Source organism: Dermacentor variabilis, chromosome 2 (assembly GCF_050947875.1).
Source record: "Dermacentor variabilis isolate Ectoservices chromosome 2, ASM5094787v1, whole genome shotgun sequence".
In the NCBI taxonomy this organism is placed as follows: Eukaryota; Metazoa; Arthropoda; class Arachnida; order Ixodida; family Ixodidae; genus Dermacentor; species Dermacentor variabilis.
In genome coordinates this window covers 462714-486744 of record NC_134569.1, presented here as the reverse complement: position 1 = coordinate 486744, position 24031 = coordinate 462714, and the positions used below count along the sequence as shown (strand labels likewise).

The window sequence follows — 24031 nt, the reverse complement described above, 5'->3', positions numbered from 1 at the left end:
ACAGCAGTCATCGAATGTTCCAGACTAATCGTTGGGACCCGCATGCCTTCTACAAAGTTCTACACCATTCGTGTCAAGCGATGAAATCAGATAACACAAGGTTCGGCAACAACAGACAGCGGATAGAAGCATCGATAACTTTCCAGAAACTTCGGATACATGCAGGCGCGTCCCGTGCTGTGCGATAACATTTCTTAGGCGGCAAAACGTGTCGCCCGATAAAGACAAGTACACGTGTCAATATTCACTCACTCTGGTAAACACTGAAGACGGTAACCTGCTTGATAAGGCAGACTCACTTGGGGAGCACTTTGAGAGCGTGTCAAGTTCCATCATTTATTCAAAACCCTTTCTCAAATATAAACAAATAGAAGAATGTAGGCCACTCATAAGAAAGTGTCGGCAGAATGAACCGTTCAGCCGTCCTTTTAGTATTGCAGAGTTGAGAGCTGCCTTGAGCACATGCAAGAGCTCTGCACCGGGATGTGATAGAATCGTCTATGAAATGCTCAAAAACTTACACAGTGATACGCAAGTTACACCACTTACACTTTTCAACACTATCTGGGATGCAGGGCACCTTCCAACTGCATGGAAAGAAACCATTGTGGCCCCTATTTTGAAACAAGGAAAAGACCCTTCCTCAGGGCAACTTAGCGCCCGATAGCCCTCACAAGTTGCATTTGTAAGGTACTTGAAGAAATGATAAATCGGCGACTCATCCATTTCCTTGAACTGAGCAAAATGCTTGATCCCTATCAGTGCGGCTTCCGAGAAGGGTGCTTCACAACTGACCATCTTCTATGTATTGAAGGAAATATCCGTGATGCATTTGTACAGAAACAGTTTTTCTTATCAATATTCCTTGATATGGAGAAGGCATATGACACAACATGGCGCTACGGAATCTTGAGAGATTTGTCAGAAATGGGCATTCATGGTAATATGCTAAACCTAATAGAAAGCTACCTATCCAATCGTACCTTCCGGGTAAATGTCGGCAATGTACTCTCACGTCCTTTTACACAAGAAACTGGTGTACCCCAGGGAGGTGTGCTCAGTTGCACACTCAGTTTTAGTTTCAGTTTATTATTCGTTCATAACAATTTGTTAGAAGAAATGGTATACACACAAGGGTCCCAAAGTCAGAGACTTCACCGGGACCCTTGGATTAGAAGTTATATAAAAAAATAAAGTGGAATACAGAGCAGAGAAACAAATTATGAAATAAGCAAGATATAACCAAGAAACTGAGTGACGACACACATAAAAGACAAAAGGAAGAGGAAAGATGCACAAACAATGGTAATTCCGCAGCTTCTAAATAGCAAAATAACACTGTAGGAAATTAATCAGACAGCAAATAATTCTTGAGTTCATATTTGAAAGAGTACTAGGTAGATGACAACTTAATGGAATATGGAAGACTGTTCCAAAGTTTAAGCGCGCAAAAAGAGGAAGCCATCTTTCCGTAATTAGTATGGCATAAAGGCAACAAGAAATTTCCTTGTGCTGCAAACCTTGTGTTATTGGGATTAAAAACGAGATCAGAACTAACAGAGTTGTAAGGAACTTGTTGAGTTAGTAATTCGAAAAACAATATCGCTAAATGATAGTTAAACAAATCAGTAACTTGAAGAATGTGGTTTGTACGTAGTTGTGAAGAGGCATTCGAGAAAAAATGGCTTCGCGTAATAATGCGGATAGCCTGATTTTGAATGTGCTGAATAGACGAAAGATGACAATGATAAGTATTACCCCAAGAAGCGATACCACAAATGATATGACTATGAATGAAAGCGAAGTATCATGGTATTGCTTTGGATATAGTGAAATCTTATTTTAATCAGCGGAATAAACTTGTTGAAATTAATGGCATCTGCTCCCTGTTCAAGAACCTAACAGTTGGTGTTCCCCAAGGAAGCATATTGGGCCCCCTGCTTTTCAATATATACATAAATGACCTTGTTCTTGTCGATAGTGAACCTAAATACATCATCTATGCAGATGATACTATGATGCTTTTTTCATCGAACAACATTGAAAGGCTGGTTTCTACTGCAAACCCTGTTCTTGAAAAAATACAGAGATGGTCACAGGATAATGGCTTAAAAATTAACACTGACAAAACAAAAGCTATTTTATTTCTACCAAAATATAATGGTGTGAACTTAGAGACCGACATTGTAATAGATTCTTCAAGAATTGAGCTTGTTCAGTCTGCGAAGATGCTAGGTGTCTTTTTTTGACAGCCATATGTTATGGACTGATCACATCGACTTCCTTGGAGGCAAACTTGCGCAAGTCGCTGGGGCACTCTTCAGTTTAAGACCGCTGCCACGCAAGGTCAAACTTCTTTTGTATAATGCTCTCTTCCTGAGTCACATACACTACTGCTGCCTCGTGTGGAGTACGACGTCTGCTACAAACATAAACCGGTTATTCTTGCTTCAAAAAAACGTAATACGTAGCATCTGTAATGCTCCAGTAGACGCTCACACTGCACCTCTATTCAAAAAGTTGAATTTACTCACACTGCATTCTCTGTTAGAGTTGAGGCTGTTACTAGCCTATCGTAAAGAAGCAAAACAAAGCCAGTCATACATCACATCGTTAGCACAATTAATTAGAAACAGAACAGAATACAGTACACGGTCACCTGAACACTGGTATGTGCCACACCCTCGCACTAACTATGCTCTTCAAATGTTGTACTATCGCTTACCACGCCTATTAAACACGCTTAAATGTAATAACATAGATGTCATTTCTTGTCCTGTATCACATTTATATGAGCATTTCAGTGATATTTGAAGAAGAAATAATTTGTTGTTTGTGACTGTTTTCTGAAGTAGACTGTCGTCACACATCTCCGTTTGATATTAGCCTCTGTCAACGGCTCAACCATGTCTTATTCTTTACTACAATGATTACTTTGTTCATGATTCTATCACTGCTTTTGTTGTTCTAGTGTACACTGTGGATTATGTAGTTTCATGGTTTGTAATGTTTTTTTTTTTCATTGCATTTCTGTTTGCTGGCATACTGTCTAAGCCAACTTGTCATTGTTTTTTTGCTTATGTATTGTTTTTGTCAGTTCTAAATCAGTGCCTGTGCCTTCTGCTGCTGCCCTCAGACTGGGTTTAAGGCCCGTCAAGTTGCTGCGAGCAACTTTTTCCTTAAATCCCCCATAAATTGTACATTTATGGAAATAAAGGCATATTGTAAGTATAACTATAATAATGCTTCTTTAGAAAAAAATGCACTTGATTTGAGTAGTGCTCTAAATGCCAAATGCTGTTTTTTGTTTGTTGTGTGCAATGTGGTCAGTAAACTTAAGGTGGGTATCTAAATTGTAGCATTGCCATTTGTTGGGCGTGTTGGTAAATTGAAAGCATATTTAGCGCCAGCAAACAAGGACGGAAGGGAGACGACAACACAATGCGCTATCTAATTTGATTGATTTGATGCTGAGGAAAAAAACACAAGTGGAGGCAGGAATGTCATGCCCATTTAGAGTTATGGTCGGAGAGCAAGGTAAATGTCTCTGTGATGACTTAAATAACATGAATTGCGTTTTCGTAGGGTTTATAACTAGAAAATTGGCGTTACACCATTGAGCCATTTTTGACAGATCACTGTTTAGTTTCAAAGTTAGCAAAAATAATGATTTATCTGAGAGGGCAACAGTCGTATCGTCTGCGTATAATATAGGTAGGGCATAGTTAAGGCAGTCAGGCAAATCATTTATATAAATGGAAAATAATAGTGGACCTAAAATCGAGCCCTGAGGCACTCCTTGGTTAATAATTTTGCTTTCAGAGAAAGCCCCACCTGCGTACACTGTTAATTCACGATTAAATAGATAACTTTTTAATAAATTAAGAGCTGGACCAGAAATGCCAACAGACTCTAGTTTAGTAAACAAAACATTGTGGTTTATTGTATCAGAGGCTTTAGTAAAGTCTAAAAAGACCGAGCCAACAAAGTATCCGAGATCAAGTGAATGTCGAATATAATCAGTTAATGCTAGCAAAGCCAAGTTATACCCCTGTCACACGGCAAATCTAATGTCATTTACAACGAATGACATTCGCTGATAATGCCATTTGTTTGGTGTCACACGGTAAAACTTAAGGACATTTTCGAAAATGACATTTACAAACGAATGAGTTCGCCAAACTCATTCACATTCGTTTGGAAGTGAATGTGTATCCTCGATACCACGAGTTTACCAGTGTTTCGCAAACAGTACATGCTTCTTTTTTGTTTTAACAAAAAAACACTATTATTTTATCCATTTTATTACCTAATTATTGCTTTAACGACATTGAAGTCCATCACGAGCGTAAATACAGAAAACTACTCTCAGTCCAGTGACCGGACAGCCGTCTTTAGCTTTCACTGCAGCAGTCGTGTTGGTTCGCACCGGAGCATCGGCCGCAGCCGCTTCAATTGACTTGGCGTGAAAGCGTGCGCGTGTTTTCCTGTGGCACGCGCCAAGAATGAGATTAGAAGCCCGCATGCACATCAGAACGGCGATGAGATGCAACTGCCCTTCTCGTACCACTTTAGCAGATGTAGCGGACGCGCCTATCGTTCTCTTCGCCCTGGTGCTTGCCTTAGCTTTGGCTTGGCTTGGCTCGACTTCGTTGTCAATGCGACAAGTTAGCGATCGAACGCTACGGTTTGAAAGCAACGATCACATATTCTAGTGAAATTTAGCATATTGGAAAATAATTATTGGACAAAAGTGGGTTTGAGGCGTGTCATTTTTTTACTATCGTCATTGTCATCATTTTCAAATGACATTAGTTTTCGCCGTGTGACAGCGCGCTGTGATAATGACATTAATCGCAACAAATGTAATTTGTTGGAAATGACATTAGATTTGCCGTGTGACAGGGGTATTAGTCGAGCTTCCTGAACGAAAACCGAACTGACAGGGTTTCAGCAAGCTAAATTTGTTTAGGTAAATGTTAATACGACGAAGTATTAATTTTTCTACAACTTTACTAATTGAAGGGAAAATACATATAGGACGATAGTTCGCGACTTGAGCTTTGTCACCCTTTTTATGAACAGGAATGATTTTAGCTTTTTTTAGACTTCTAGGGAATATACCGGTCTTGAACATAAGGTTAATTAAGTTACTGAGAGCATCAGAAATAGTCGGAGCAACAAGCTTTAAATGAAATGCAGAAATTCCATCAAAACCAGGACTTGTGTCCTTTAAGCTGTAAATCTCAGTAAGGACTTCTTCAGGTGTCACAGGGAACAAAAAGAAAGATTGGTCACATCGGCTCGTATGATAAACAGCAGGAACATGGGTAGTAATATAAATTTCATAAAAGTGATTACTGAACGCACGAGCAATGCTAAGGCGGGTCAGTGATAGTGACATTATTGTAGATTACTTTTTCAATGGAACTGCCAGAACGTGGTACATTCAAAAACTTGTTGATAAGTTGCCATTGTTTTTTTTGGGTGAAATTATTTTTCATGAATTCATTTTCGTAATATTGCCTTTTTGATTTCTTCAATAAATTACTCAACATGTTGCAATATTTCTTATAGCGTAATGCTAAATTAACATTGAAAGGCTGTTTTTTAGTCTTCCTATACATGTTTTCTTTTTTTCTCATGCTCACAAGTAGCCCATTAGTGATCCAAGGATTATGCAGAAATTTAAATTTCTTTTTGCACTTAACAGTGACAGTGTTAGCATGAACAGCTTTTAGAAGTTAAGAGGAAAATAACTGAAGCGCTTCTTCTGCATTTAGTTTGGTAGCTATAACTCTCCAGTCAATTTTGTCAATAGCATCAACAACATTTATATTATCAAGACGAGACGTAAGATAACAGGGATCTGACCTAGGAGGGTTAGATTTGAAAGTGACAAATACAGGGTAATGATATGATATGCCTATGTCAATTACACCAGACTCTGGTGAAGGCGAAATATTAGTGAGGGCATGGTCTAAGAGGGAGTTGCTTCCTTGAGTGGAAATCCTGGTGGCCAAAGTTATTAATTGCTCAAGCCCAAAGCCAGGAAAACAGTCCGAATAAGTGCATACAGTACTATTGTTGATATCGAGCAAGTTAATATTTATATCACCTACAATTAGGACAGGCTTGTTTTCACTAGTGATTGTTTGAAGAACTAAGCTAAGATGACGAAGGAAATCAGGTATGGAAGAAGATAGAGAACAGTAAATACAACCAATAATAATTCCGCCATAATAATTTGGAAAAGACAAGGCATCGGTTTCGATCCAAACAGTTTCGCAGTGAAATAGATCTATAGAAAGGTCCAGCCTACGTTTATATTTAATGTGGGATGCGACAAAAATCACGCTACCACCATGTTGATATGCAACACGGTTACAATACTCAGCCCGATAGGCATGGAACCCGTATAAATCGCTATCAGCTGGGCCAAGCCATGTCTCAGTTATGAAGATGAATGAAGATATGTTATCATGATTCTTACGCAAACTTCGTGCATTGAAGTGAAGCAATGAACAACCAACAGATTTAAGCAGTGATGTAGCTTCAGAAGGTGAAAACAAAGACATGTTTGAGGGAATGATTGAATGACTAAAACACAGACTAATCGCAAATCAGGTTAAGTGATGATGCTGAGGTCAGACTCGGAGCTTATGAAGAACACTTTGCTATTTTCAGTTTTGCATGCTTTAATCTGACAGTTGTCTGTCCAAAGGAACTGCCACTTATGCTGCTTCTTTAGAGCAAGAGCTCGGAGCAGGAACTCTTTATTGTTAAGATGACAACACTTCGTGCTTCCTTACCACCGGCCATCTTGTATTCCGTCTACGTGGATGACATTCAAATAGGTTTCAAATCCTGTAACCTCGCAGTGTGCAACAGTCAGGTACAGCATGGTTTGGACAAGGTGTCAAAGTGGGCAGAGAAAAATGGATTTAAAATCAGTCCTCACAAGAGTTCTTGTGTTCTGTTTACAAGAAAGAGAGGCCTGGTTCCGGATCCTTGCTTAGAACTGTGGGGACAACAGATACCTGTAAACAAAGAGCACAAATTTCTAGGTGTTATACTTGACAATAGACTCACTTTCGTCCCACGCATTAAACATCTTAAAGGAAAATGTCTAAAAGCAATGAACATAATGAAACTTATATCCCAGACTACGTGGAGTAGTGACAGGAAGTGCTTAATGAATCTATATAAGAGCCTGATTCGGTCATGATTAGATTATGGTGCTGTGGTATATAACTCTGCCACCCCGAGTGCGCTAAAGATGCTAGACCCTGTTCATCATCTAGGTATCCGCTTAGCCACGGGCGCTTTCAGAACAAGCCCGATTGAAAGCTTATATGCCGAACCGAATGAGTGGTCACTCCATCTGCAGAGATCATACATCAGCTTTACATATTTCCTTAAAGTGCGCTCTAATCTTGAACATTCATGTTTTAGTACCGTTACCGATATGACGTGTGCTACACTTTTCCGCAATTGCCCCTCTATAAGACAGCCTTTCTCGTTGCGTGTGAAGGAGCTTAGCGATGAAATGCATATCCCACTCCTCGAGCATCGCTTAATGCACCTAACCAAGCTCTTACCTCCTTGGGAGTGGCAGGCGATAGAATGTGACATATCCTTTGTAAAAGTTACAAAGCACGCTCCAGAAGCCGAAATCCAAATGCATTTCCTAGAACTTCAGTACAAGCACTCCTGTGCATAGTTATACACAGACGCTTCGAAGTCGAATGCCGGGGTATCCTATGCAGCCATCGGCCCACCCTTCTCGGAATCCAATGTAATGCATCCGGAAACAAGTATCTTTACGGCCAAGGCCTACGCATTACTCTCTGCTGTGAAGCATATAAGGAAATCAAAACTTCCAAAAGCAGCGATCTATACAGACTCTCTAAGCGTCGTGAAGGCCTTAATGTCACTCAGCAAACATAAAAATCCTGTATTTAATGAACTCTATTGCGTCTTGTGTAAAGCGTACTCATCTAACCAGCGTATCATAATATGCTGGGTACCTGGCCATAGGGGAATCGAAGGTAACATTCTAGCAGACGAGATGGCCATGTTGATCACATCGCAAGCTGTTAACCCTACCGCTGATGTGCCTGTCACAAATCTGAGGCCTTTCTTACGAAAGAAACTGCGAAACCACTGGCAGTGCACGTGGGATGCGCAAACAAATAATAAGCTCCACGTGATAAAGCCACAGTTAGGATACTGGCCCTCTGCAACAAAATCACGCCGAACAGATGTCCTATTCTGTCGTCTCAGAATAGGACATACATTTGGCACCCATAATTTTCTGCTTACTGGAAGTGAACTTCCAGCCTGTGGTAGATGTGGTGAGAGGCTGACTGTCCTCCACATGCTCCTGGAGTGTCGGGAAGCCGAAACTGAAAGTAAGAAACATTTTCCGCTTGCATACCGTTATTACATCCCTCTACACCTGGCTGTGTTTCTTGGTAAGGAACCGCTTTTTAACAGCAAGGCAGTCCTCAATTTCTTAAATGATGTCGTTCTACATGTTATAAGCCCATTAAATTCATAGAGCATCCTCGCTCCAGAGAATGCCGCTGCAATAATTGTTTTGCATAGCACATGCCTCCAGGCCCTTGTGTTTCAAGGGCTCTAAGGAGGCAGTAGTGCTCTAGCATAGCTTATAACCTGATATATTTTTACACATCGTATCATTCCTTTTAAATGCATCTTAATGTTCATAGTGCACGTCATACGTCATCGCCATAATCTTATTATACAGAGTTTACGCACTTTAGAGCGACTATTTTTAAGGCCCCTTTATAGCCACGTCACACCAACTTCATAGAACTCATAATTACACTGCAAACTCATTACCACAGACCTGGCGCTCTTTGGCCATACTTGGCCCTTGCGCCATTAAACATCAAACATTCATTCGTTGGGTTTCGCAGCACGTGGGGCGTAGTGTAATTGTGAGCGTATACTGGATGCTTTTAATAGGCGATAGCACAAGCATGCCGCCATTCCTTGCTGCAGGAGGTGCAAAGTGAGCATCTTGTGTTGCTCTGGCGGCATCATAGGCATCATATTCTGGCGTCGTACACCATCTCGACTTCGTTTTGGTGTGCAGTCACCCCCTTAAAACACTCTGCAATAGGAGAATGACATGTGCTTTGGGTCACTCAAGCTTCACCAGCTCCACGTGAGTCAGCATCTTGTATGGCAACAATTCACAGTGGGCACGCCAAAACTTCCTGCCAAATGTTACGCTCGAAAAATCTGTTGACTCGGGCTGAATTCAAGGAGCACAATTGTAAGGCTTGCCGCAGCCGCGAAAATGACAGCACTTGTCTTGGGCCGCTAGGGCCCCACCGGCTCGGCGAGTGTCGGTGTATCCTGCTGCAACGATTTATGCAAGACTTTGCATTATGTAGGTGTTAACTGCCGTTGAGTCTGGTCACATTTTTTTGTGACTTCGGATTGTACATTTTGCCGGTTAGCATGTTCTTTCTCGCCTTCTTTTCCAACACGTATGAATGCAGTTTGACTGTATACTGTGGTGCCTAAAGTTCGGGAGCCACCCCACCTATCTGTGGATGCACCCGTTGCAAGGCGCAACCTCGCCCACGAATGAGCATGTTCCGCAGTGCACTATCAAAAACCCACCCTGAGCAAACCCAGAGAGATGAGAAACTATGCTCCTAGAAGTATATACAACAGATGGCGGAACTATCTCGGAGCACACCAACTTCCTCTTACTGCATACATTTGACTAGAGAGAGTGGAGGACATCAGGGTATGGTCAGTGATACTGAAAGGTTTAAAATTGAAGATTTCATCATCATGAGCACCCTAGGCAAGCGATTGCCATAGTTAGGTGAGCCGATACCAAAGACAATGTATATATCATACAGCTGAAGCAATGGAAGTATCAGATTGACTGCTACAGATTTTTATTCAATGGGATTTCAGCCATACAGTGTGTTGCTACATTGCTAGAATGCTAACTGCATTACCATAAAAGGGTGTTCAACTCAGATAGTTGGTTAATTCTTCGATGATTATACTGCAGAACTTATGGAACACGAATACAGAAAGAATAAATAGAAGTGGTCGCAGCTGCACTGTCAGCTGATTTCTTTAAGTTGCAGCGCTTTTTATTTCGTCGCCACATCCTGTCTGTTTTACCTACCTGAGGCTTCTTTCAAAAAGGTGACTTGTTAAGGCCACTGACGGTGGGGTTGATGTATAAATGTTGACTTCTTACTTCAAATAAATCAGTTGTAAGTTCAGCGCCGTGTATGTCTCCTCCTCATTCTGGTCCCGTTCATTTAGCGCTGTTTGAATTTTATTGTTACCATGCAACACCAACTCGCCCAATCTGCTGCCCTTCTACACATTACACTCCTGTTTGACTTATCTCAAATGCCTCAAGAATCTCCCGAGTTAGCCTATCGTCGTTCCTTTTCAGGACTTGCACATCATGAAATTTAGGGGTTTATGTGTGTACTTGGCTATCTTTTTCCTTGTTCATTTCACAGTGTTTGCAGTGCAAGGTTAGATTGCTGCCAGGGGTCCCTGAAAGTGATGATGCATGCTCTCTTGTTCAATCATTAAGATATCTTCTTGTTTGCCCTATGTATTGTTTTCCACAGGACAGCAGGATGGTGCACACTACTCCTTTGGTGCAATCGCAGTATCTGCTCTGGTGCGCTATCTGGCATTGTGGTTTCTTTTCCTGGTTCATTCGTGCGCACATACTTTTTCTCTTGTTTGGTACTGAGCACACTACTCAGGCGCCATGTCTTTTATCAATCTTAGAACTGTAGAAGGGAGAAGAAGAGGAGTAGAAGAGGGAGGAAAGGCAATTCCCATATAAGAGAGGGGGAGCTGACGAGAGAAGGCAAGGAAACCCCACTGCTATACGACAGCGATTGTGGGAAAACAGGATAAGCTTAAGTTCAAGGTACAGTGCAGTATGATGCGGCTGTTCCTGAAAAATAAGCGTCATGCACATATGTCAAGTGGACAAATTAAGCAAGGCCTGCAGAAGCAGAGCTGCATTAATTAAAGTGCACCACAGGGTCCAGGGGACACTATGGAAGTGGTCGATCATTAAATCAATACTTCTGCGCCCGCCGCATTAGCTTTGCGGCTATGGCATTGCTAGAGGTCATGGATTCCATCCCAGTCGCGGCAGCCGCATTTCGTTGGGGGCGAAACAGAAAACGCATGTGCACTTAGATTTTGGGACACGTTAAAGAACATCACAGTGTCAAAATTAATCCGGAGTCGGCCAATATGGCTTGCCTCATAAACCGAGGGTGGTTTTGGCACGTACAGCCCCATAATCTAATTCAAGTTTAATATTTCTGTCATAGCGCGATGTGTGATGTGAGGAAATGACAACACTCAACCCTCTCAGAGGTTATAAAATATGGCCCACAACAATGCCTCAAGTAAACACCTCTCCCTGTGTGTTCTTTGTACTACACAGACAAACAGCAGCGGTGCACGCAGCGTAACGTTTAACATCAACTCACCCCTCTCATGTTAGCCTAAACGTTGGAAGAAATTAAGTTTTAGCCATCAATCATCATTATCATCATCTAAGTTATCATCAATCTAAACATCCAGCACGGAAAGCTTCGCTTACATCGATTCTCACAGTGTGTGGGGTCTGCATATTTTTTGGGCTAATAAGGTTCCATCATGCGCAGCGATTGTGGCAGTGAGATAGGTGCTCACAGCTCCAACAAGGTTTCCACATATATTCCTACCGAGTTTCGATCAGCGTGTCCAAAGCTGAACTTCACTTATGAGCTTCTGAACCACAGTTCTCTGCAGTTCCTCGACGTTTTCCTAGAATTCAAACTGGGACATCTATGCTGGAGGTACGAGCCCAGAGCAAAGAAACAATTTCTTCTCTTCATGTCAGACCATCCCAAGACTCTGAAACGGGCAATAGCGAGTGCAGCATTCAGTTCAGCACTGAAAAGGTCGTGCCAGCATCAAACTGAACAAAGTTTTCAGCGGCAGATAAATAGGCTAAAAAATGCTGGGTACCTTGTGTCGATGTTATGCAGCATAGCTGAAGGCCTCATAGAGAAGATTAAAAGAAAACAAGAAGACAAAAGGTGGACCTGACGTTGCGGATACAAAAAATAATTGTGCGAAAAGTCTGTATGTGCATGGACTGACCCACAATCTCATAAAGATTGGTAAAAGACATGGCGTCTGAGTAGTGTGCTCAGTACCAAACAAGGGAAAAAGTATGGGTGCACGAGTGAACCAGGAAAAGGAGAGACCACAATGCCGGATTGCACCAATGGAGTAGTGTACAGCATCCCCCTGTCGTGTGGAAAACAATACATAGCGCAAACAGGAAGATGCCTTAATGACCGAACAAGAGAGCACGCATCACCACTTTCAGGGACACCTGGCAGCAACCTAGCCTTGCACTGCAAACATTACAAAATGAACAAGAAGGGAAAAGATAGCCAAGTAGGCATGTGCACCCTCAAATTTCATGATGTCAAAGTCCTGAAAAGGAACGATGATAGGCTAACTCCGGAGATTCTTGAGGCATTTGAGATAAGTCAAACAGGAGTGCAGTGTGTAACCACACCATCAGTGGCCTTGACAAGAAAAGAAGTCACCTTTTTGAGAGAAGCCTCAGGTAGATAAAAGAGACGAGATGTGGCAGTGAAATAAAAAGAGCAGGAATTTCAATAAAGAAATCGGTTGGCAGTGCAGCTGTGTCCACATCTATTCGTTCTTTCTGTGTCCGCGTTCCATAAGTTACGCTGCTACAATTCTCAATGCATTACCATCGACAGTGATCGTGAGATGGGCTCTGCCATAATTTGGGGGAAAAGTATGCGTGTGTCCAAAGCAAAAGATGGCGATATCTCTGTGCATGGCATTTTTATGGCATATGGACATCATCAATGTATACGCTAAACCCTCGTTTACTAGTACTCTGATATATCGAAAGACCAGTTAAGTCGAAATTGTTTTCCAGCCATGGTCTCAGCCAATATGTTTTTCACCTCTCATCTCAAAAAGCTTTTGTGCTGGACTTTGAATATCTCAAAATCTTTACTCTGAAAATAATAGGGAAAAAAGCAATGTTGCAGCTTCAGCAGCGTCACTGGCCCTCGCTTTTTACTCGGTGGCACCTCGCTAGCCTAGCTAGATGCCACACCAGGCTACGCTCTGCAGTTATCTTCCCCCTTCTTTCTATCCCCATTCACGTGCACTTGCTCGGCGGCCGCCTGTGGCGTCGCATGGCAGCACTGAGCTGGGAGTCAATTCCCCCCCTCCTCCCCCTTCTCATTTAGAACACTGTCAGTTACGCATCAATTTGGTCACAGTGTATTAATCGTAACCTTGAGCGTCTTGTGTCTTTTGCACAGGCACTGCACTACACCCAAAAGAATAAAGGCAGCATGCAAGCCTCCAGCATTTTAGTGAGATCATGACCTGATAAGGACGCTCGATTCATGCTGGTGCGATGGTGAGGCATAAATGTCATTTCACTCGTGGGCATCTGCTAAAGGCATGGCAATTACGCTGTTTCGTTGTTTCGGTTCTTGAAGTTAAATTGTCCGAAATTCATTACGATGCAGAAAGTATCAGCATCAGCTTTTTGGATGCCTGAAAATGGTTATGCTCAGATGACTGGCTTTAAATATACATTATTAAGATATATATTTGCCAAGATGCCAAGCATGCTGTGTTGGCATAGTGCCAGTAATGCCGTTGTACCTATAGATTCCGAAGGCTCCAGTGCTGATGCACCTAAAGGTGACAAACTATTACCATCGGCATTTTGGAAAGGCTCCATGTGTTCTTTGCTCAGCCAGAGGGCTTCTATTTTCTGCTTTCGCTTATCTACAGATTTCTTTTTTTTTTACAGCTTCGAGCCAATGGAAATTTACTGTATATGTGTTCCTTGGTTTAAAATAAACCATTTGTTGAAAGTTAACGCTCATGTTGTGTCCTCCTTTTTCGTCCTCATCTTTTCTAGCTCTTTATACCTGTTACAATGCAGTTTACAATTCAGAAAGAGTCTCTATACCGAAGTAGCTTTTTTTGTGTGCTCTGCCCACTAGCTTTTGTTCTGTGCTTCAGTGGTGCTTCATTTTTCACTGCCCACTGGCAACACTTTGGTTGATGGAAAAAAAAAACAATGGCTGTGGAAGCACTGTTCCTCAACTAATGTCAAGAGCCAGTGTTAGCTGCATGTCTTAGCCACTACACAAATGCCGTTGGAACTGTGCATCCACTTGTTGCAGCAGACGACCTTGAGTCCAGCCTGTCTGGAGTGCGTGAATGTGGCCTGTCCCTCTCCCTGGCCTCGCTCTATTCGGGTGAGTTGTCCATGACCATACGAAGTAGTAGCATGCAGTATACTTCTCTGCTAAGCTTTTCATTCTATATGGTTTTTAAGAATTAAAATTTGTGGAATACGAAATCTTTTTGTAGTATGTAACAAATAGGTGCTGTTTACTCCAGAATAACAGGATGGGATGTGATGAAATAATGGATAAGGTCGAGCAGCTCAGCTTTATTGGATCTAATCGGATTTCAATTGCATCATTATACAATCAATTTAAATTGAACTTCCACCTATTGCTAACAGTTTATCAACACGTAAAAAGTTTTGCAAAGTATTCATGCGAGAGCTGTGCACTTATAACAATCCGGTGCCATGCTCAGTTTGGTTACAGTGAATGGATTGAACCATACTGTGGTGCGGCCAGTCTTGGTGAGCCAGGGGGAAGTCAGACAGCTGGACTGTACATGCTACACCACACAGCCAATAAACATGGTGCCTTACTTTCTAATGTGACAGCATTAAGGGCCCCGTGTCGCAGGAAATCCAGCGTCTGACGTCATTTTGGCAAGAGATTTTCGAACCACCAATACCCAGGCGCTCCAGTGGCACAAAAAAGCTACTGAACTAATTGAATTTCTTAAGCTAAACTACGTATAAATATCGTAAACTACGAGTTACACACATCCTACAGACATGATAATGTCGGATTGTTATTTGACTATCTGAGAAAACAATTCTGTTACGCAAAAACTCGGAAACCCCACGTCCAGCGTTTCTACCGTTCATAGACCGGCCACGGCACTTGCCATTTGTGCACACCGGCACATGAGTATCTTGGAGGCCACGGAGCAGGGCGCTCAGTTCCTTACAATACCTCCAGATGGCGCTCACCTCTGCCACATCACCGCCCACGCAAGTGGCCATGTTTCTACCAGAAAGCCCACCTTCGTGCATAGCGTTTGTGGCTAGCGTTTCCCGGTAAACATTATGGTTACATACGCTCCAGTTGCCAGGAAGCGTGAGAGGAGCAGTCTCGAATCTTTGAACGCTATCGCGTTCCACTGTTAAAGGCGAAGGTTAAACATCCTCCATATTTTTTCTTTAGCTTTATTTTTTCTTTATTGCTCACGTGTGCACTGCCCCTGTAGTTAGATAACACAAGCAACCACGGGTGTGCATCACCTAGCAAGGTCAACGACCTTGACTGTTTTGAAGTAGATAGAGCTGCTCAACAAGAGAAAAGGTCAACTGCAAACTTTGGAAGCGGTTAACTTCAGGCCACCTAATGTTGAACACATCCTCTTGAAATGGCTTGTGAGCGCTAGGATGTTGAATGTCCTGGCACAATGGTACCGCAGTGTTTGCTAAAGGATCTTGCATATGCCAGAGCCTTGACCTACGAAGATCTCAACAGCTTGAAAAACTTATAGAGTGCCATTATCGAATTGACACTAAACAGATGTTAACCACAGATTTCTACCAACAATAGCAGTGTGCATCATTTTCGGGTTTAATGCGTTCCTATACTGAACCTTGTTCAGTTCTTTATTGCTAGATTTTAGAACAAGTCCGCTTACAATGACCTGTTGATATAGCAAATGCATTTTTATGCAATGAAGATGCCCGCTATATCCAGCCTTGACTGTATGAGAGAAAAAAACAATTTCTTCAAGTTGCTGTGGGAATGCATACACGTATGTTACCTCCCAGCAGCATGGCTATCGCCTCCAAAACAGGCAAAGAAGAGGATGAGCTAATGTGTAGGTAGCACGAGATGAGAACATGCTAGCACGCTCGACCTAGGTAGCGGTGGTGTCGGCCACTTCCGAGATGCCGCGGCACTGTGGCTGAGCTTCCTAAATGAACCGTGGCTACGGCAGCTACCTCTTCGTGCCTCCTCCCACAAATCGGTGACCTGAACGACCGAACCCAACCTTCCCACAAATTGGTGACCCGGACGACCGAGCCCAGCCATGCCAGCGTTAACACGCCGACTCTGCCAAGGCGAGCGTGACATGGCCTCACATGGTCTGGCAGATGTCCTGTGTTTATAGGGTGCCCGGTAATTTTACATCTACACGCTGGACATTTGCGTCATCCCTCAGGGCAGCCACTTCTGTATCATCAAGGTTCCAGGCTCTGGCTGCGTTCCACACTCCGGCTACTAAACCCTGGCCCCAACTTCTACGACGGGCAGCTGTCTTTGCTACACTACCTCAAGCACTCAGTCACAACAGCTCTCGCCATTTGAACCATCGCATCATTCCATGTCTTGTCGTCCCACATCGCCTGCTTCCACCCTAGCCGATCGTCAGCACGTGTCGGCCCCAGCACAAAACCTCTACTCAGTCCGTGAGCCTCCTCCCCATTTCAAAGGCAGCTGCGCGATGACTCTTTCCAAGGAATTCACTGGGCCAAACACAAGCACTTTCGGCTACACTACAGCCTGCCGCTTTCTTAAACGTTCCCGCAAGCTATCTGCTTTCTGTTCGCGAGCACCTCACTCATCACCATTTCAGAGGTCCTCCCACCGGCTCCATCAGGCACAAATTTCACACCCACAGGCACAGTGACGCCACAAGCACAACCTTCACAATTCCTTCACCGACCACCGCAACCTTGATGCTATCGGCATTCGAGATTTCGCTGCAAGCAGCAGCAGGCAATCTTTCCTATGTTCTGTGCTCGCACCTTCCACGGATGCATGGCCTACCAAAGTTTTGCAGGAGCTGCTCTGCCATCGGGTTTTCTCAGCTCGAGAATCACTTCTACTTCTACAATTGAGTGACCAAGGCTTGCACTATCTCCACGCAAGTCGCGAGCTGCCAGACGACGAAAGGTGTTATCGCTGCAGTACCACGTGACAAGGCGAGGGTTCAACGGCTGCTTCGCCGACGTTTGGTTGCTCAGTCTCACCATGGATGGCACGCCGGCTGGGCCGTCTGTGCGTACACTTCACTGCGAATGACATCCTGAAACCAATCATCCAGTAGATATAGCTAAACAGCAGGCTGCGAAATCTCAAGAAAGGCAAAGTTGCTTGCTGAAACACCGGAGCAAAGGGAGGCCAGATTAGCACGTTATAGAGACAGTTACCAAGCGCGGAAGCGTGCCGAGATCAAAGCTACTGCAACCACCGCCATTGTTCAGCAGCACGAACAACAAGGAGGAAGAGATGAAGCCATGGATACAAGCAACAGCACCCACAAAGAACATTTGACGAAGCGCACCATTCGACTGGAGGTGAGCTCGGCTACGACAGCCAGGTTTCACCACGCGACTTCACGGACAACCCGTTTGGCAGCGTGTGTAACGTGTGTGAAAGACTGTGGCCTAACTTTAATGAAACGCTGTGTGCATAGCCTTTGCAGAACCAAAACAAACAGACCTTTTGCTCGTGATAACTTTGTTTGCAAGAATTAAACCTCATTCAATTTTCTTTTATGTTTGCTCTTCTATGTTACAAGGTACATAAAAAGTCGCTGTTTCACCCGAAAGGCGAAGCATCAATTGCTATAGCAAACTAGTAGACAGCTATACGAAGTAATGATAGTAGTTTTATCGGCCGTATAAACGTGATAACATTCACTTACTAACTTAACATGGTGTCAGCGCAAACAGGCAAACCTGAGCACATCATACTCAATGACCACGAATGCTCGCTGTCTATCGCTTCAATGCTAACGAAGCAGCGAGAACACAGCATACAAATTGATATGAGCTGTCTGCAGATCGCTTTCAAGATATGGTGTGCATGACCACACACTGCCACGCAGAGTGCACAGTTGCTGGCAGATCAGAAGCCGCCGCCCTTCCTCCCACGCTGCCTCCCTGCTTTCCTCCCTTTCACACGCATGATTGAGCTGCGATCGTCGGCTCCCCTCGCTTGCGTTCACTCGCACATACAGCACATGGCATGCAGCAAAGGTGTTATCGCCCTTGGAATTTATTCGCCGTGCGCAAAATGCTGACAACGCCGCCTATCGCCAAGGCTGCGAAGCATAGGCGGGCTTGGGCGAGCACTGTTCCCGTTAGTGCCTGTGTGCATGTTGTCATGTTTGCATTCTTGATCGAAATTTAACACTTCTGTCAGCCTTCAGTGATGTTTTGAAGCAACTGTTGCGTAGTTGGGCGCTTGAACACATGCGAAAACTCATCAGACACACACACTGTTTCCAGTGCTGCTTCACGAGCAAGAGCGACAGCGGCGATGGATTGCAGCTGTTCGACAGAGAAGATAAGCAATCGCGCTTTGTTTACTGCAGTTTTAGAGCGATCACCGTGTTTTTATTTTTTCCTTGATGTCGCTCCGCCTTTAGTGAGCGCTTCCACGTTTAAACTTAGATGAGATGCCAAAACTGCGATCTGATTGTGAGGCATGCCGAAGTGGGGGACTCCGGAAATTTTAACGGCCTGGGGTTCTTTAACGTGCACCTAAATCTAATTACACGGGTATTTTTGAATTTTGCCCCCATCGAAATGCGGACGCCATGGCCGGGATTCTATCCCATGACCTTGTGCTTAGCAGCCCAACACCATAGGCACTAAGCAACCGCAGCGGGTCATTTAAACTCGGTCGCCTCATTTACAGTCAAGTAAAGATACAATATAAATTAGGTTGTTGTTACTGATGAGACGAAGACATCCACCCGTTCGTAGCAACCGCTACGAACCCATACGAGTTCCTCGAAAGAAAAGCCTCATAGTTGAAGAAAAATTCGTCTTGGTCCGGGACTCGACCCGGGACCACCGCCTTTTCGGGGCAGCCGCTCTACCATCTGAGCTGACCAGGCGGCTTGCAGAAGGCAGGGCGAAGTCGAATTTGTCGACAACACGAAGCAAAGGCAAGAGTTTTGACGTAGTAGTTCTGCGGAAACCCGCAAGGTGGAGAGAAGTAAGTAATCTCTCCACCTTGCGGGTTTCCGCAGAACTACTACGTCAAATACTGATGAGACGGCACCAGTGGCACACACGACGATAATGGAAGAGAGAATAGTCTATAGGAAGTTGAAATCCCACAGGTAACGCAGGAAGAAGTAAAGAAAGCCTTGGGGAGCTATGCAAAGGGGGAAGGCAGCTGGGGAGGATCAGGTAACAGCAGATTTGTTGAAGGATAGTGGGCAGATTGTTCTAGAAAAACTGGTCACCCTGTATACGCAATGCCGCATGACTTCGAGCGTACCGGAATCTTGGAAAAACGCTAACATAATGCTAATCCATAAGAAAGGGGACGCCAAAGACTTGAAATTATAGACCGATCAGCTTACTGTCCGTTGCCTACAAAGTATTTACTAAGATAATTGCAAATAGAATCAGGAACGCCTTAGACTTCCGTCAACCAAAGGACCAGGCAGGATTCCGTAAAGGCTGCTCAACAATAGACCATATTCACACTATTAATCTGGTGCTAGAGAAATGTGCGGAATATAACCAACCCTTATAATAGCTTTCATTGATTACGAGCAAGCGTTTGATTCTGTCGAAACCTCAGCAGTCATGGAGGCATTACAGAATCAGGGTGCAGACGAGCCGTATGTAAAAATACTGAAAGATATCTATAGCGGCTCCACAGCCACCGTAGTCCTCCATAAAGAAAGCAACAAAATCATAATAAAGAAAGGCGTCAGGCAGTGAGATACGATCTCTCCAATGCTATTCACAGCGTGATTACAGGAGGTATTCAGAGACCTGGATTGGGAAGAATTGGGGATAAGAGTTAATGGAGAATACCTTAGTAACTTGTGATTCACTGATGATATTGCCTTGCTTAGTAACTCAGGGGACCAACTGTAATGAATGCTCTCTGACCTGGAGAGGCAAAGCCAAAGGGTGGGTATAAAAATTAATCTGCAGAAAACTAAAGTAATGTTTAACCGTCTCGGAAGAGAACAATACGATAGGTAGCGAGGCACTGGAAGTGGTAAGGGAATACATCTACTTAGGACAGGTAGTGACTGCAGATCTGGATCATGAAACTGAAATAATCAGAAGAATAAGAATGGGCTGGGGTGCGTTTGGCAGGCATTCTCAGATCATGAACAGCAGGTTGCCACTATCCCTCAAGAGAAAAGTATATAACAGCTGTGTCTTACCAGTACTCACGTACGGGGCAGAAACCTGGAGGCTTACGAAAAGGGTTCTGCTTAAATTGAGGGCGACGCAACGAGCTGTGGAAAGAAGAGTTATAGGTGTAACGTATATGCGATGTGACATAACCTTATGTCCTCGAGTGTAATGAAAATGTCGATTAGTTACTCTGTAAAATGCATCGGATATAGAAAAAAAGAAGTGCATTATGGAACGCGTGGAGTGAAGGTAGCATATGACTGACAATTCAGAAGGGCCTTTCAAACAAGCAAAGAAAGCTGCAAGCAAGCTAATGTCTCAAACTATGCAGTTTGGCAACTGTGCACTAATATAAATTTTAATGCCATATGCTTGCAAACTTATTGGTGACTACTTTCACTGTTCCCTTGGTGCTCAGCAGCGTCAGCTTCTGGGGCCACTGAGCACTGAGTACAGTGGAACCTCATTATGATGGAGTTGCATTGGCCACGAAAATACCTTCATTATATCCGATATTCACCATAAGCACACACACAAATATCTCAGAAAAAAACATTGTGATCATGTTTATGCAAAAGAAGCTGATGCGAGGTGCTTCTGATGTGCCAGCAAAAGGTCTCCTTCAGATTTCTATGGCCCATCAGCATCTTTTCTTGCCAATACAAGGCACGGGAGCAGCAGTAAATACCATGTGTTTCCACATATAACATATGTCCTTGTATAACCCACACCCTAGATTATAAGTTTACAACATCCGAAAATGAAATGAAGGAAGGGTCAACTGAGTGTCAGCACTGAAAAAGAAACAATGTGACATATATGGTTGTTCAGTTGATTTGATGACTAAATGTTGATGATATCATTCTATTCTGTATCTTTTTCACGTTCATTATTCGGTCATTTCGTATGTTATTCATAGTGTCTTTCATGTGCAATTACGTCGACCTTCGCATCTTTAGCACTGATACTTGGTTGAACCCCCCCGCCCCCCTTTTTTTACCAGAAGGCCAGGAGGGTTGATTCCGGAAATAGGGAAGTCTGTGGTGCAGTGTGGGTAATTTTCTGCTATATTGGTGATAATTACACTTGTAATGTTAATTTTACCTACTGTCTAATTCTCGCTTCTTGCTGCCTTGCAGACACCGTGCCTTGCATGAGCCCTATTTTGTGGAAGTGAACTCGCTCCATTTCCCCAAAATATGTTGTATGGCGGCTTTGCATCCTTTACAGGGGTACAGTTCAATGCTGTTAATTTTCAACTGAATTGGTGCAATTACACCTGTACTGTTAATTTTAACTGCTATGACTAGTTCTGCTTGACTTGTTTATACCTACATTTAGTATCTTTTGCAACTCACTACGATGCTCTCGAGGCACGATGAAAGTGGTTACAAGATACACACTTCCCAGATAAGCCAAACCAGTGTGAAATCAGCTAAGAGCTTGTCTTCAAAAGTAAGCACTTATAGCCCACACAAATAACTGCCACAACAACACTCAAATACTTATAAAAACAGCCTTGCAGATGCACGACTCTTCCACATCACGTATTTGATCAGTGGCTCTGTTCCCTGTCTCTTCAGCAACGCTGATAATCTTCTGCTGCGCTGTAAATGACGGCCATTGAGCACAGCTCTTGTGATCCAAGTTCTGGACCACCATGCTGCATGCACTACTATGCACAATAAAACTCTGTTAATTTCGGATTTCACGGGACTGGAGAAAATGTCCGAATTAACTGAGTGTCAAATTAACGAGGTTTAAACAATAATAACTCAAAAAATGCTTAAAACGTCAACATACCTTTACTTCATGAAATAACTGGTTATTGTTACTTGTTGCACAAGAGAAGTTTGCGCGGACGGCACAATTTTTCGGAGTTCTTGTAGGTGGTGCAGTCCGCACAGACTGTCGGGAGAAACGACACAAATGTCCTCCAAAACTTTAAGGGCGTCATCGGTTTCTTTAGCAGTGCGGCGTGCCACTTCACACGCATCCATGACGGGCGTATTTTCGCTATCACAGTCGGGCTCTTCATTGCTTAGTACATCCAGTATTTCGGGTCATTGAGGCAACCAGCGACAGCAACGTCACTATCGATGGGGACGTATTCATCCAGCGGGATGTCCAGAGGCAAAAGTCTGTCGAAGGGACTGTCATCTTCCTCGGTGTTTAGTTAACAACCGCATTCCCACCTTCCAAAGAATCACCGTCATGGACAAAGCCGCTGTGTCGGAAGCAGTTTGCAATTACTGCGGGCGGCGTGTTGCTTCACACACGTGCCACCATGTGCACTGCAGTGTGTAGAGTTACATCATATTTTTTCTTTGCCTCCATACAGAGCAACATGCGCTTAAGCACTTGCCTTCTGTATCGGCTTTTCACATACTGAATAATTCCCTGATCCAGAGGCCGCAGGGAAGCCGTTGTGTTAGGCGGCAAGAAAAGCAGCTGTATGTTTGTCAGCCCCGACACATTGTTGTGCGCTCTACAGTTATCTAGAACAATTAGTGCTTTGTGAGATTTTGCACAACAGCGGCAGCCCAGTTCGCGCAGGCAGGCCTGAAATATCACTGAGGTCATCCAGGCCTTTCGATTCGAGCGATAGTCTACGGGAAGTTTCTTTATGCTTTTGAAGCAACTCAGCTTTTCTGCTTTGCCGATTATCGATAGCAGTAGCCACTCCATGCTAGCCATGTTGGCAGCCAGCAAAACTGTTATTCTGTCCTTGCTTCGTTTACCGCCAATGCAAGGTTCCCCCTTAAATGTGATGGTTTCATCCGGCAGGGCTTTGTAAAAGCGGGCCGTCTCATCTGCATTAAAAATGTTGCAGCCATCATAATCGGCTAGGCATGCGGGTAATCCGGCCCTCCAACGGCTTCATTCACAGCCCCTTTCTTGCCGCACACGCTTCAGAAGACCAGGCCGTGTCTTTTCTTGAATCAATCGATCCAGCCTTCCGATGCCTTGAAGTCTTCGATGCTGAGCTTCAGCGCACACTTTTCGGCCTGTGCACAGATAAGGGGGCCACTCAAAGGCAGCTGTGCATCGTGCGAATTGGCAGTCCATCTTAACAATGCTTCTCAAGTTTCAGGTGCGCTGCAATTCGTAGTGTCTTCCTGTTGTCAGCAAACTTGTCGCTGTCGTACGCCTGAAGAATCTCCGCTTCATTTTTCACATACGTGCTGAGCCAAGTCTGCTGAGCCAAGCCAATACGTGCTGAGTCAAGGAAAAAACAAAGTATAAACGGAAAAAAGAAAAGCGCAAAGAAAATTTAACACACAAAAAAAAGAAAGTTCCGTCGTTCTCGCACACGCACCTGATGCAAACCGATAAACACAATAAAAACTACAACGAAAAAAAAAACTGCACAACTCCGCAACCACACAACTGCACAAGCAAAAGACAATGTCAGAAATGGCAGACAGCAATACAAAGAAAATAACATGTATCTATAGCCTTAGGATGGATAATTGGGCGTGTTGGTTAAGCATGATCTGAAGTGAAGGCACGACAACGATGGTGGATGAAAAGAGAACACACACACAGAGCGCTTGTGTGTGTGTGTATCCACGAGAGATATACAAGGTGAAGGCGTTGGAAGCCTTAAGTTCTGTTTTTCATTGT

General features: G+C 43.7%; 1 protein-coding gene across 4 annotated transcripts in view; it reads left to right on the top strand.

Annotated features, from left to right (window-relative positions):
- Rubicon (run domain Beclin-1-interacting and cysteine-rich domain-containing protein rubicon) overlaps window positions 1-24031 on the top strand; it is a 415700-nt gene that overhangs the window by 197521 nt on the left and 194148 nt on the right. For 2 of the 4 annotated variants that reach the window (XM_075679513.1, XM_075679516.1), the window contains one exon: window positions 14295-14369. The exons of 1 other annotated variant lie outside the window; for it this stretch is intronic. In XM_075679513.1, coding sequence (XP_075535628.1) covers window positions 14295-14369 — 75 coding nt within the window. The remainder of the gene's footprint in view (window positions 1-14294; window positions 14370-24031) is intronic. One more of the 4 variants, XM_075679514.1, reaches the window with a different exon arrangement.